Genomic DNA, 16,185 nt, shown 5'->3' on the forward strand with positions numbered 1-16,185 from the left:
AGGGGCGGCCCGGTGGCATGATGGTAGCTGCGCCGGTCTTCACACGAACGGACCGGACCAAAATCCCATCCGGGTCAATCCCCCGTAGCAAGGATTGACTATCCGGCTACGTGGTAAAATAAGTCGATACGGCCAAGCCGTTCTAACGAAAAAAAAAAATGTTACACCGGCCAATTCAATTCCAACGGTGTTTCTCTGTCCGATTAAAATTATTCATTTTTATGTTTTTCTTATTGTAAATTTACACAAAATTTTGCACTTTGAATGGAAGGAATGCTAATAACGAATGAAATGTAAAAGAGAATGTCCGTTCGGGACGGTTTATTTTGTTAAAGCTATTGGTGAATGCAAAGTTGCTACCAAGCAAAACTGTATCATTTATATTCAGAATTAATTGAGTAGTGAAAAGGCATAAGTGAAACAGTTTTTGATGATGATTAAATGCCATATCATTTTCCACAATCATTATCTATCGATATTGATTAGCCACAATCGTCCGTGAAATGTCTCTTTCCATTCGATCTTAAGATATCGGCATCTTAAGATAGTGGCACTCTCAAGGATGAACTCGTGCGCAGATTCAGTGATAACGAAATGAATGTCTTCAATTTTTTGCTATTTTTTACATATGAACTAGATGCACTTGGTACAGTAACAACTTTTAGTTCATATTTAGCACCGCCACAATTTGGTTTTAAGTCACACAATCGGCCAAACATACCAAAAATGGTGCTGACCACAATGCGTTTATAAATATAATTCAAGCATATTTTGCAATACGTATGACCCAACACCCACCAACGTCAAATTATTGGAAGAAGAATTTTGCGGAAAATCGCTAATATTCAACCTTGTCTACAGTCTACCTTGTTACAGTAGTCTTGGTTAACCCGGCGGTCTACAGTCATTTAACAAGAAACGTCAAATCGTATGGAAAATTTGTTCGCTGAACACTTGAAGGTCTTTTCGTAGACCCAACCAGCACATCCGCGTCGTTCGAGTCAGGGATCATCCCCGCGACACGAAGTTTGCATCGCTCGTTTGCTTAACTTTTGATTAACGAAGGTTTAAAGGAACATACCCAAAGAGAACATTTAGACCTAGCGCCATACAGAACTCAGAAGTGCTCGCTCTAACCGCTATTTCTCTCCTGCTTGCACCCGCACGGAATGGTAACACTCATCGATGGGTCGACCGATTTGAGAGAAATATCTCACGCTTTGCACTTCTCCTCCGTCATTCTCGCACACTTGTACACGTAGCGCACATCGGTCTTGCAAGTATAGGTGGGTTTAATGAATGTGTCTTCCTTGCACATGTCTTTCTTCTCCGTCACACATAGGCGAATCGTCCAGCTGAGCGTTTTGTGACTATGAATTAGTGTGTGACCCCATGTGATAATACATTAGCTCCACACGATTTGCCTTGTTTTAACCCAACTTTTTGATCGTGGATTAGCCTGCACCAATGCATCGCTAACAAAAATTATTTGAAACTATGCAGTGCAGTCAGAAACGGATCACGCACTACGCAAACTAATGGGTCCTGAAGATCTCGAGGAGCAAGGGGCTCGGAGCATCAATAATACCAATACCTAATTTCAACTAATTTCCAAAGACCATGATCCGCTATAGAGTGTAATTTTGCTCACTTAATGCACTTAAGCTTTTCACGCATAGTGCGAAACTGTGCGTATCAGCCCTTATCCGTCCGCACGTTTTTGTTTCCTCTTGGTCCTTCATTGCCCAGTACAAAATGCTGACACTTCTCGAATAGTGGGCTTCTTTCTGGCACACAACAGTGAAATGTATAGCGCTGGAAATATTGCGTAGGACACTGCGCGTGACTCCTTGGAATTGATACAGATCAAGTAGCAGATTCGCGTAAGGAACTGGACATCACAAGAGACTGACTTTTACGTATTTCAAGTTCGATCTGTTTAAATGTAATGGTTAATGCATACTGTAAAATATTCAGAAAACTAACCATACAAATGGAATAAGAATAAGACGCGAAAGTGCTACCAGAGCGTGATCCATTTTGACCACAGAAAATTCCAAATTAACAGTATAAAAGGACAACATTTTTTTACCAGAAGATGGGAAAGCAACTTCCAACGCAAACTCATCAAATTTCTCCGCATCAGTAACCTGTGCAAAGAAATACAACCATGCATAGCCATCTAGACCACCATCACCTACAGTAAAGAGGCGAATGAAGCTGCCCAGCTCAAAGTCTCTATAAAAACAATAAACAACAACAAACAGAAAGCAACTTCAGTTCATCAAGTGCACATCAGCGATCCATTCGAGTTACCATTCAGACCAGTCTTCAAGAGTCAGCGCCTACAGCCCAATTCATTGCCTCAACAGACAAGAACAGCCCTTTTCAAGGCTACTCCTTCGTCCTCATTCTGTTTGCTGGCTTGAATCGGTGCCCATGGGTAGGACTACAGTAGTACAGCATCCGTCGGATAACCAGACCAGCTGGTTAAAGCTCTACCTGTGTTGAAGAATAGTGCGACGCATACGGGTAGTGGCAGACCATCCGGAACCGGCTGTTACATATAGTTAGAGTGTTTGTTTGTATGTGTGAATAAATTAGTTAAAAGAATTCACCAATAGTTGCACGCTTTGAAACGGATAAAAAAACACATACGATACATATGCTTTAAAAAGTAGAGGCCACAGGATCGGTCAACAGGACTGATAGTACAGGGTAAATTGAACTCTTCGTTACTCCCGGAGTTGAAAGCAATCGCAAACATAGTTAAGAATCGCGTAGACAAAAACATCTTGAAATGCGCCGGTGTCTGCCGAAGCAATTTGCATTTGAGATGCAAGGAATCTCCCAGCTGCAGCGATCGGACATTTTGGGTAAAATTTTTCCTTCCGACCGATAGGTAGACCGATTTATGGATAACATTTAACGGAAAACCTCAACTCTCCCAACACCATTCAGAAGCGATGAGCATAGCATTGTCTTTGATGACATAATAGTCCTTTCATTAAACGGTTGATCTATTCCACACGGAGAGCCAGTTGATCGCCAACATAACATTATTATTCAAAGGGCAACATACACTTTCTATCGGCCTTTGCTATAGATCTGGTCAGACGACGCAGATTGTTTCTTGAAATTATCCTAATCGTTTTTTTTATTCCTATTCAAAATCAATCCACAATAGGGTCAGACCATTATCGAAAGGATGGTTTGGGGGCCTTGAAGTTGTGCGTTGATGTTAGTTGCAACATGGCGTGGAGGGGTTCTTTTGGCGGTTCTTTGTTCAACATTTGGAACTGTTATACCTTGCAGAAGAGTTAAAGCATTGCTTTGACAATCCAGATAAGCTTCTATACGTTTAGATAATCTAATCCAGCATAGCAATTTGCTATGAGGCTCTAGGTGGTTGCCTACACCGCCCAACGTGCATACGTTAGTATCAATCGTTTGATTGATAGGATCACTAGATACTTCTGAATTTTGTTCTATTCAAATCAGATCGAATGTCCGAATCATATCCAAATCCGAAAGGAAGAAGACACATTGTATCCGACACATTGTACCGTGAGCGTATGCGGTCCCGTTATCTTCGCGAGTATGCGTGTATATGTTCATACATTGCATGCAGACATACTCTACGATCTACGTTTTATGTATAGCGACTAATGGGCACGAAAATTGCTGGGAGTGTCTTTTTTATTTTTGTCATATTTCATTGAATAAACATGATATTCTCAACCTGATCGGTCGTCGACTATCACTTGGAGCAAAAATGGAAGAATGCGCTAAAAGTACCCTAGCCTCTTTTTTCTGAATTATGTTTTGGTAGCAATCCCCATTCATCATCAATATTTTCCTTTTTAGCACCATAATGCAAATGCAGCAACTAACTGCATGATGACAATCTAATTGTGTATCCAATAATGATTCTTATCTTCGACAAGAATGAGAAGATGACTTTTTATACAGCATTTGAACAATAACAAGACAAAATAACTGGCATTTTTCAATAATATACTCATTTATAAGTTAACAGCTTCGACGGCGAGTCAAAACCGTGCAGGGTATTTGCATCACCTGATGCAAGTCAATTGGCTTACTACTTTTACTACCAAAGTACGATCTTATACATGCTCCAATCAGCTGTGCGTTAATGTTAGTTGAATGCATGAATGCATACAACAGCACCTGCCATAATAGCCATCGGACTAAGTATTTTTCCTTTGCATTTTGAACCCAATAAGGATGGTATGGTTCGTTTGGTGCATCTCGAATGACCAAAAATGCACTCAAACCAATGTTGCATATCGACGCATCGATCGACGCGCTGATCATACAACAAAACCCGACGCGTTTGCTTACCCTCAGACTGGGACTCCGTGGCCGCATCGATTCGCCGTCGAGGTAAATTGGTATCAAATGGTATAATACAAAAGTTCTGTTCTCGTTCTTTCAACAGCTGATCCGTGCAATCATACGAATGCAAAAATATCTGTCACACTCCCCTTCACTATGCACGCACTTCCACTTCCGAGCGCAAAACCATTCAACCATTCACACATGCAGAATAGAGCAATGCACACTATCTTCTCCTACAAGACAAAATAGTACGGAAGTGGTGTCGAAAATGGCGCGCAGGTTAAGCATACTGCCTATAGCTATAGAACAGTACTGCGGTAGTGTACAACAGTAGTGTAGAGAAGTGTAAGATAGGTAGGGGAAAGTAGAGCAGAGAAACACATATTTTTTGTTCTCTCTCCCTGCGCAGGGGAAAAGCGCTCCAAAGTCCAAACGAAGGAGAGATTCGTCGTAAATTTGAGTGATAAGTCCCAAATTCTGCTCACTCAACTCATGAGTCCATAAAATTTGGGTTCCTCGATGGTCCAAACTGCTGCAGTTCGGAACTATTCGGGACCACATTTCGGAGGACCAAACTCGGTTGAAAATAGTTCCCAAACTCCGGAGTTTGCTCCCTTGGGATACCCGTTAAGCATTAGTGCAACACATTTCTGAGTGACCGTGAGTGACTTTGAGTGCCGTGAGTGATTTTTGCTCTCTTCCCTCCCTTCTTTCATATCCTCCATGCCTCCGCCGTGTCATCATGTTGTAAACAAAAGTTAATATTTTATAATCCCCATTTGGATTTTATTATAGTAGCACAATTTATTCACCATTTTAGGATTAAAAAGACAAGCCCTCAATAATTGACTGGCAGTCGAAGGCGCTTTACCGTAAGCGGTTAAATTGATTCCTGTTGCTGGCCTATATAGCGAAGCGTTTGTACTGCAGGATGAATCAACTATTGTCCTTTCGAGTGGACTGTATTAGGTGAAAAAACCAAGGTGAAATTTCGGGAGCAAGAGGATAACGCGTCCGTTCGTTACGTTCAATACTTGATTTCTAACTTTTATTTTCCTGCATGTTTGACATTCAATTTGATTCCCAAATAACATTTCAAAATAAACAACCTGTCACCAAATTATGCCCAGGTGGCATAACAACTATGCTTCGTTTATTTCCTTTTTGGGTGCAGCTTTTGGCGATGTGTAGAATCTGCAAATAATAATGCAATGAATTTATTAATTAACAAATATCGACAAAACCAAATGACATTATTACCTGAATGTGGTACTACTTCTAGATAACTTGCTGCTTCGGGTTCCGGCTTTCATACGGAATGTTCCATACGGAATGTCGTTAAATGCGGCACGCCTATTAAAAATCATGAAAACGAAGAAAAATTATTACGAAAATCTTTCCAAACTGAGCTGAAAGCTTCCATTTTGCACGTAAATTTTTTTTGTACAACTCAACGAACCCCGATCACATAGACACGAACTGTCAAAAAAATACCATTGCATAAACTGTCAGTCAGTTGGGTTGACAACCGTCATAATGACACCGCCGGTAAAGGTTTTTAAATGTCATTTCGCATTAAAATTTTGATTCAATGAAGAACTAAATTGTGTAATAATTCTTATTAGTTTTTAATTACTAATAAAAAAAAATTACATGTACCGAAACGGCACTGAGTGTAACATGTTATATTGAATAAATTACAATAAATTATTGAAGTGATTCGAAATTGTCTTCAATGTGACAGTGAGGTTCTTGTTTTTCTGACATGGCTATTTTAACTCTGTCAGTCCATTTAAACTTTGCTGCTGCTGCTTTGAAGTTTGTTGATACTTGAAGTAAACTTAATTTTGTTGTGAAAAAGTTATTTCTAAAGCACAAGTAAGTAATACACTTCTAATTGATGTTTGTTCTTCAATGTTAATGTGTTTTTTAATACCAGGACATGGATAACATGCCAGGAACTGCAGGTATTATGGAGCAGTTAAGGTTCATAAAAACGGCAACACAAGCAAATCTTGTACAAACAGCACGGTTGTCCACAGTGGTAGCTGGATTCGCTGTAACCTTAACCGATGTGGTAGAAGTGGTCAATAACCAATTAGACTCCACAAATGAAGTAAATCGGCAGGACATAGCAAGGACTATTGAACGACCTACGTTCCATCCCGCGAGCGTTAACAACAAGGAAGAGTTAGACAATTTAGAGACAAGTCTTTCTTTGGCGAATACAGGAATACAGGAATGTTCTAAACTTGTTGAAACGAGTAGGAGGAGACTTATAACTGAGGTTGAAGAGATCGTAAAAAAAATTAAAAACGCTAAAAGTGCGTCCTTAAGTCGAGACATTAATAAAAGTGTGCTACACAAGACACACAAACGGAAGAATAAAAGATCAGCAAATTAAAAGTCCTTTTATTATCCGTTTGAATCGGAAATGGTCTAATGAAGCGGAACTAAAAAGAAAAATATATATGAAGAAACTGGATTTTTTGAAATAAGTTGATGATGAAATGATGCCCATTTCTCAAACAAAATTAGAATCGAACAATCATGAGAACTAATACCAAAACATAATTGCAAAGTATTAAAGTTTATTCCACAATTTGACGCAGCTCAATCTTATGTGAAAGTGTGCAACAATGGAAATAATGCTATTGAATCTGGCTGGGGTGGTACTCTGATAGGAAGCTGAATTAAGGACTGGGATGGTATGAAAATAGGAACAAGTTTGCATTTTATAGAAGTATACGGCAATTCCATCTTCGATGTGGGAACATTAAGTTTCACTTTGAATATACAAAGTTTAACTGACGAAAGTTGTATGTCTGATAAAACATTATCCTCGTCAGAGACTACATTGAATAACTCCTCACATGACTCTACCATGTTACCAATAATTACAAAAGAGTTATCGTTTTTTTTTTACATCTACAAACTGGATGATGTTATTGTCCTTTGTTAAAAACTAACGATTCTGGAACTGCTTCTGGAGCGAAAAATCCTCATTAATATAAAAACGGCCAGTTGTTTTGAGCAGCGGATATTTAGGAACGGTTAACGTACCTGCCTTTATAACATAACTACGTTCGATTAATCTACCAGCAGCCTGTTCTACTATTTTAGTTCCAGATTTAACGCACTGCTTGACGAATCGTAAATTATTTTCAAATTCGTAGGCCGAATAAGAATTTAATGGTCCATACTTCATTACTTCTGGGCCTACATGCTGTAGGTTGTGAATATTGCTTATTAAATTTGACCGCCCAAAATATTTTCCGAAATGTCTAACGAATTCATCTAACATTTAACATGCAAGAGGCCAATCTACCTCAATGAGGTAGTTCATCCCAAAAGTTAGAAAGCTTAAGCTTTAAACCTGTATCTGTCAAATAATGCAGGTACCGGGCTGTATCATTCTGTACAGATTCGTAAAGGACATAGCATTTTGACATAAAGAATGACACAAGGGATCATTTTTGTGAAACTAAAATTTGAGAAAAATCGATTTAAGTTTAGTAATTTGATTTTAATTTCAATGCAATGAAATAATATACAAGTCTGATTATTAAAAAAAATCTTTTTTTAGTTGTTTTCATTAAAAAAAAATTGTTTACCTTTTTCGCACACGGGAAACATGGCCTAACCTGGCTCAGACCAGCTAGCAAAATTATTTGTTTTGACATTTGTCGAGTTTAGGTTTTGGGTACTTGGGTACTTTCATTGAGAAACCAATCTAATCCTTCTTTCCTAGGCTTAACTTGGCTTGCCATTTGTATGGCGAGCTGTAAGCGGATAAGCCTGGAAACGTCAAAACGCATACAAAAAAACTGGCTTAGACCGTGATCTACCCCATTGTTGGTGCGCCTTGGCAGAAAAAATTGTTATTCCGCAAAAGTACAACAAGAAATGATTGAATCGTGATTCATGTTTGAAAATATCTTTCAATATCACTACACTCAAATAGTGTAGGAATGTCCGATATTCTGTGGCTTTCCACAAAGGAACTTCGTTCAGATGCCGGATTCTACGGGGTATTTCAGAAGGGAGCCGTATTTTCATCATAAAAGCTGATATAGCTTCCTTCTGCCGAGGAAACAAATGGTCCACATTTTCAAAATTATCGTCAAGAATGCCAGCTAAAATTTTTTGAGTACCACCTTCATCCACTAAATGAAGCCTATCCGAAACTGGAATTCCTTCGACCATATCAAAACCATCGATGTCCTCTAGAGGAGTACGCCATGGTTTGTGGTGCAATTCGTCCAGTCTTTGTCTAAGCCCTGCGTCGGTACGCTGGCCAGCGTTTACCGAATCAAAAATTATTTTGTTAGAGTCGCTATTTTCGATTGTCATTCCAATACAAGTGCATTTTGAGCACCCATGTTTCGCGTTGTAATTCATGGTAGCTGCAAATATACAAATAAAACAATTGATTCGCATATTTTCCTGTCTACCATTTAAATCAACAATTACTGCTAGCTAAGCTGGACATACCTTTTAAAGTGGCCCGCATTGGTGAGTCGGCAATAAATGCACGAAGAGAAAACGGCACTTTTCGCCAAACTGTAAACCTCTTTTCTGTAGATCATTAATTTCTTCAACTAATGGTCTCAAAAACTCTTCAATATTAGGTTTAGCAGAGCCGCCGAAAGTTCCTACAATCATTGCCGGGTGTTTGACCAGTTCTAACACACGAATCTGTATTGGCCAAAGTTGTTTACGGGAACTTCTAAAAAGTGGTAGTCCATCGATTGACACATCGATCGTAAATTGTTCAACTTCCGGCACAGCATTTCTGAAATAAATAAAACCAATTAATACATTCAGTGTAATTTTTGCAACCCAGTTACATACAACTTACTCAAAATATTTCAGAAGGACTTTTTCAATGCCATGATACCGTAAATGACCCCATTGAATTGATTTGATTTCAGATCCAATTTGGGTGGGCGTTTTTAAGAGGGTACGTTTAGTTTTGGGTACTTTTGCGTTGAAATATTTTCGCAAAATTGCAAGAAATCCTTCGGTTAAAAACCGAGATGCACGGCCCGAAGTTATAAGATGCACAAGTGCATCTTTTAAATTTAAATTATTCATGAAATGATATGTGTTATCTGCGTCAATACCTTCCTCGGTTGATACATCCATATCCTCGGTTCTATCGTATTAGCGATAGTATTACTACTACTACTATTACCTCCAACTCCAGCAGCAGAAATGTATGTTGCAAACAATGATTCGAGATCCTGTTGCGTAATTTCTGAAAACCAATATTACAAAAATAACATTAAAAATAGCTGAAGACAAAAATAAAAAAAAGCTTTAAACTTACCCACTCCTAGATCAGGCCATGCAGTGGCCGAAGCTGTTTGCAGCGTAATGTTTAACTCATCGACACTACTTTTAGCTTCGTTTAACAACCGAGTTCGTTTTTTATAAAAATTTCCAGTCTGCTTAGAACGCTTTGACATTTTTTATATTTGTTATGAAATTATCAAGCAAACGTCTTACTCGGTACAGTTTTCACCTGCGATTGACTTTATTATCTTAAATTTTCGCAAAAATACTTTCTGTAGGGCACTCGGCTTCAGCTAGTTGCTGTGTCTGACTTCTGATTTCACGAGAAGTCCGTTCGTACGCAAGAAGAACAACAAGTGTGCAAACAATAACTGCTAAGAAAACAAGCTGACGTACGACACTTCAGCACATGGGTCAGAGGGGTATAGCGTATCGCGGAAGTAAGGAGAAACGCTGCAAAATTGAGTTCCGTGAGTGGGGTTCTCATATTTTGTACATGGGCGTTCCTTCTGACGCCATCAATCTGAACTCTGTTCCGATCAAGGAACCCATGGTGCTAACCGCACTCGCTCAGCTGAAGCGCTCCTTCTCTCCCGGTCCGGACGGCATTCCGTTTTCAGTAATGATCGACTCTAAGGAGGCGTTTTCTCCCATATTAACGCGCCTATTCACTAGGTCGCTTTGTATGGGAGTTTTTCCCTCGCTGTGGAAATCGGCCTTCTTGATTCTGATCTTCAAGAGAGGATGCCGTACTTCTCCTTCCAACTACCGAGGCATCTCAATCCTTTGTGCTTTATCTAAAGTCCTCGAGTCTGTCATCCACTCTTCAATCCTTCCTATTGTTCATCCGCTGATCCCTTCCTCCCAGCATGGTTTCATGCGTAGACGTTCTACCCTGTCGAACCTCATGTCAATGATGCTCGTCCTGTACCCGCAGATGATTGCTGGTAAACAGGTCGACGTCATATATACTGACTTCAAGGCTGCGTTCGATTGCTTGCCTCATTGGCTGCTCTTAGCTAAGCTCGAACGTATGGGATTCGGTGGTCTACTTCTCCTCTGGTTCTGTTCCTTCCTAAAGGACCGCACTTACAGGGCAAGAGTTTATGGTGTTCTCTCCGATCCTTTCGTCGGCAAGTCTGGAGTTCCTCAGGGTAGCGTCTTGAGTCCGTTAATATTCTCTTTTTTCATCTCGGATTCCGTCAGATGTCTCCCACCTAATGGATGTCTGCTGTACGCTGACGATGTAAAGTTCTATCTTCCGGTGTCCTCGTCTCTTGACTTCCTCTCCCTCCAAAGCTATGCTGATGCGTTTGCAGAATGGTGTTTGTCCAACGGGCTCATCCTTTGCGTAGACAAATTCTGCGTCATCTCGTTTGGTCGCTCACCCGTCAAGCACCTATTTAATTATCATCTCTGTGGCTCACGCCTCCCTCGGGTCAGTCTAGTCAAGGACCTTGGGGTGTGGCTCGACGACAAACTGTCCTTTGAACTACACATCAGTTCTGTCCTCGAGCAGGCAAACAAGCTATTGGGCCTCATCTCTCGCATGGCGTCTGAGGTCCGTGATCCGCTGTGTTTGAATGCGCTGTATTGCTGCTGGGTACGTCCTATTCTGGACTATGCCAGCGTCGTTTGGTCTCCAGCATGAGTCACCTCTATGGATAGGTTGGAGAGAGTGCAACGGAAGTTCACTAGAATCGCCATCAAACGCTTCTTAAACGACCTCAGCGCTGCTTCCCCTCCCTATACAGTGCGGTTTCAAATGCTTATTCTGATCGGGCTAAAAGAACGCTACGATCATGCGCGCACACTGTACATTGCCAACATCCTTCTATCCTATATCGATTCCCCTTCCCTTCTGGCGGCCATCCCCCTATATGTCCCATCCTACCGCTTGCGTGTCGTTAAAAGGTGACGCACTTTCCATTTGGAAACTTCTTTGAATTGATTTTGAACAACAGCCAAATGCTTCTGTCAATTTGACATCTCAGACTTGCTCGTTGTTCAATGAGTGCGTAGACCAGGTTCAGTTATGCTCATTGAACATTTGTTCAATGTTCAGTGCCTGTAGACCGACGGGTAAACAAACATAATTTATAGCATGAAAAAAAAAAGAAGCATGGCTTACGATTACGATTACGATAAAAGAAATGTGCGATCACGACCGTGCGGCATTGGATTGCTTGTTTTTTCCGCAAAATAGTTCGACTAACGGCGAACTGTTAGTCGAATAATTGTCTAATTCCGTGAGATACATTTTGCCAAGCCAATTTTAGCCATTTACACCAACGGCAGGCTACAAACAGGCTTTTCCAGATCCGGCTCCGCATCCACGGCTCCGAAACCAAGGCTCCGAAGCCGGCTCCGACTTCACCCCGGCACTCACGGAGCTAAACACACAGTTCCGAAGCAGGCTCCGAAACCACGGCTCCGAAGCCGGCTCCAACTTCATCCCGGCACAAGCACAGGCATATTTTAAAGAAACTACTAAACATGTTTTAGCAGAAAATTCGGCTATTGAAATTGGCTTATCTAAAATGTGACTCATTATTAGATTACGTTAAGTTGTAACATGTAGGTTGGACACCTTTGATTAATAACACATATCAATATAAAGTAGCCAAAAAACTAAAGACTAAAAAATTGTAAAACATCTCATGCAATAAAACCGCACGAGTTTTAGATCATTCTAGATACGACCTTTGATCTCAAGATTAAAGTGAGTTAAAGCAGTCAGGATTACAACAGAATAGCCAATGAGATAGCATCAAAAGTGGCGTCCCCAATACATAAATATGAAGTTAATATTCTGCTGATAAAATCTTAGATCAGAAATTATCACAACATAAAAAATCACCAAAAGATGCGCAGGAATCTTAGACACCACAAGGTAATATTTTCAAAGCACATTCTGCTACAAAGGGAAGAATTTTCAAATATGTAATGGAAATATTTCCACAGAGGCACAACTTTTGGTTACCTTTGGTTAGTTGCTGAATGGAATATCTGATAGATTAGATCCACCATTTAGCCATTAGCGTCCCAATCTGCAAACGTCACACGAAAGGGCGCCCGACGGTAGCCCGACGGGTGCCCTAATAACGATGGCTAGGGCTGGTTTTGATATTTACCGCAGCCAAAAAATTGGCAACGCAGCCAAAAACAAATTTTTGGATGCATGCTCCCTCCCGCGTTCTTTTTTCTTCTATGCATTTCGCTATCATTTTATTGACTATTTTTAGAGTCGAACCCGTGATGTGTGTGTCTGAATCTCTAGTGTGTTATGTATTTGTCTTTTACGTCTGTGTTGTATTCAGGGCTAATATAGTGCAATAAAAGCTACCATGATGGAATCAAGCGAAATATGCAGTTCTGTTGTATGCCTTCGACATCAATTTGCACAATATGCACCAAATTGGTGGTGCAGTAAAAAGTCGATATGCATGTTGGTTTCGTTCAAACCTCGGCCGAAACTAAAAGTGTTTCCTGAATTGAATTGAGATAAAAACAGTCTCTGTTTTACTTTCAATATCAGACACTGATTCCAATGGAACAGCTGCGTCATCTTTATCATTTAACCGTCATGAGATTGCCTCGTACTGTTTTCGTGGAGTTGTAGCGTAAACTATAGCGATGGTGCACATTAGTGGTGCAAATGTAATGATGCGAGAACTCTACTTGCAAACCATACGTGCGATTATAAGGTATTTTTCGACGCACAATATCACATGCACATTCAGAGGACGGTGGCGGTGATGAAAATTTCAACTTATTTGAACTATTATTTCATGGCACTGGAGCTGTTGTGCGATGAAAAATGATCATCTATGCGTTCAGGATCCTCTTCGGGCACACGATGGACCAGTATACTGATAAAAAAGCACATTCATAAAACATAAATTTCTTTCATTCCTGCAGATCTTCCGGCTCATTACGGTGGTACCGGTTGCACAATCATGACAGTAATACAAAGGCGAATATCGCTTGATTTGGTGGAGTAGCAGACGCAAAAGACTCCTCACTGTTGTTTTCTGCATTGAAACAACTTTATTTCACATAATTACAGATAAAACTCGTTCGTTTATAAAGCGGCATCTCTTCATGTTGTTTACACGTGCTTCTTATTCTTCTTCTTCATGGAGGTGTGACAACCAATGGGCTGCCCAAGTTACCAACATCAATAATAGCAATGCTCACGATGGAGGGCAAAAAATTGCAAATTGTTGAAAAATCGTCGGAATTCCAATGAAACCTGATTGCAAAATTAGGATAAATCTTCTTAAGGCCATTGCAGATAAAATTTCCGACCATAAAGCAATAAAAATGCTTCAAAAACACGTGCACTCTTGGACATGATAGTGTAAATTGACAATGTTAGCCCGTCCGGCTGTCTTTTGCATCCTGGGTAATTGTTTTGCAAGCTATGATTTTGGTCCCGAGAATGTCCTTGAAGATTTTGAACAGTGAAACAAAAAATACTCAAACAGCTTATGATGCCACTACAGTCTATTCCCAAGTTACTCGAAACTCGAGTTACGTGAATTCGACAAACGCAAATCCCAAAAATTTGACAATTCGTGTAATTTTGTACGTGGAATTAAAGTTTGTATTTGTAAATTTTCAAATTTTCCCAAAAATACGTTACATTTTGATATTAAAACATTAATTTTGGTTAAAATTTACTCTAATTGTCGAAATAAACGTAGAAATATGAATTACTAATGTGCTTCGTAACGTGAAAAGAAGAAATCGGTCACTGAATACTAAGTATAAACGATATTATGAAGGGAATCCGAGTTACATGAAAATTCGAGTTACGCGAATTTCTCTGGCACGTATTATCTGGCACGCAGGCACCGGGCTGTATCATTATGTGCATATTCGTAAAGAACACAGGATTTTGACATAAAGAATGAATAAAGAAGAAAGAATTAAGAACACAAGGGATCATTTTTGGGAAAATACAATTTATGAAAAATCGATTAAAGTTTAGAAATTTAACTATTAATTCTGTTGACGACAGCACCGCATGATTGGGTCAAACGGCCTGGTGATCGACGGAAACAAAATGCAAGAAAGTCAATTTTAACAAATGAACGATATCAAGCAAGATAAAAATGCTGACTACGTTTGATCAGCATTAAGCTATAACAAATATTGAAACAGTAAAATGCTGCAAAAAAGGATAAAATTAGTATATAAGCTGGACTGGACTGAACTGCTGGACTTGACTGTTCTTGCCAAGTACGACGGTAAATCCTCCAGTCTTGGCTCTTTCCCAACGAGTTTAGATTCATTGCGGAAACTTTAAATTCAATTATGTGCTCCTGCATGCATGTTCCTGTAAAAAATGTTTCATCGCCACATTGATAATATAATTAATTTTGTACTTCTTTTATTTTTCAGTGTATGTCAAAGCTTCTTCATATCATAGAGGATATCACTGACCAAGAGGCGGAACATGCATTTTTTGCTTTGATGCAAATTTTGCTCTCACAGCAATCTAGATCCAACGATTTACTACTGTTTGGCCAATATTTGGTAAAAAGTATTCCTACGGTAAGTGTTATTTGTTTTAGGTAATTTTTAAAGAATGAAAAAGGGGTTGCTGTACAAGTGCAACGACAGTATGTTTGAGTGTTAAATGTTTTTTTTATTTTGACTTAAAATTTAATCCAAAGTTACTGTTATTATTTAAATTCAACTCGTATGCCGTTACCGTCGATTCGCGTGCCTGCGTTCAATCGTTAGTCACAAAAAGAAGAAGTAACCGATAATGTGGAACCCTCTAAGAATGTCTCAAATCTAGTTTCCCGTCAGAATTTCGCTACCAACGTATTGTTTTATATATTTATCCATATACATAACCGTTGTTACAGGTAGTAAAGGTATTCATTTGAACCACAATGCTTCAACTCGCAATTGGGTCAGTGTTTGAGAACAATCCCTTTGATTTGTTATTATCCAACATTGATCTCCCTACCTCTGAGCGGTACGGACGCGTTTTATTATTCGTGCGTCAGACAGACTACACATACAGTAAACACACAGAGAGAAACAAAAAAAACTATTCCAGGTGGTCGCAAAATACGAATTGCTCGTCCCATCGACATGGGTCGTAGCAAGAGAAGCATTCCAATAAATGGCAACTCCACAGTGTCACTGGCTCAGTTTCACCACCAAAGTTCAGTGCGTAATAATGTTCCCAAAGTGCCTATTAGTAACAACTTCGACATTCTTGTCGATGATGAAGAAGCCCCACCTGCTATACCACCAAAAGCACAGATGCAGAAAAAACCGATGCGTGTTCCACCTATCGTCATAAAGGGAACTTCAGTTGGTGTATTTCACAAACAAATCGTATCTGCCGGTGTCGTACGGTACTCCACTAACACATCGACAAAAGGCATCGTTATCATGGTACAGGAGACAGATGATTTTAAGGCAGTGGTCAATGCACTTAAAAACACCAAAATAAACTTCTTCACGCAACAACTGCCTGAAGAGCGCACTACCAAAGTC

General features: G+C 39.7%; 1 protein-coding gene across 1 annotated transcript in view; it reads left to right on the top strand.

Annotated features, from left to right (window-relative positions):
- The window catches only part of LOC128712623 (WD repeat and FYVE domain-containing protein 3), a 325,442-nt gene that overhangs the window by 215,712 nt on the left and 93,545 nt on the right, over nucleotides 1-16,185 (top strand). Inside the window, exons 19-20 of the mRNA XM_053807511.1 lie at nucleotides 15,070-15,222; nucleotides 15,715-15,739. Coding sequence (XP_053663486.1) covers nucleotides 15,070-15,222; nucleotides 15,715-15,739 — 178 coding nt within the window. The remainder of the gene's footprint in view (nucleotides 1-15,069; nucleotides 15,223-15,714; nucleotides 15,740-16,185) is intronic.

This window comes from Anopheles marshallii, chromosome 3, assembly GCF_943734725.1.
Source record: "Anopheles marshallii chromosome 3, idAnoMarsDA_429_01, whole genome shotgun sequence".
NCBI lineage: Eukaryota > Metazoa > Arthropoda > Insecta > Diptera > Culicidae > Anopheles > Anopheles marshallii.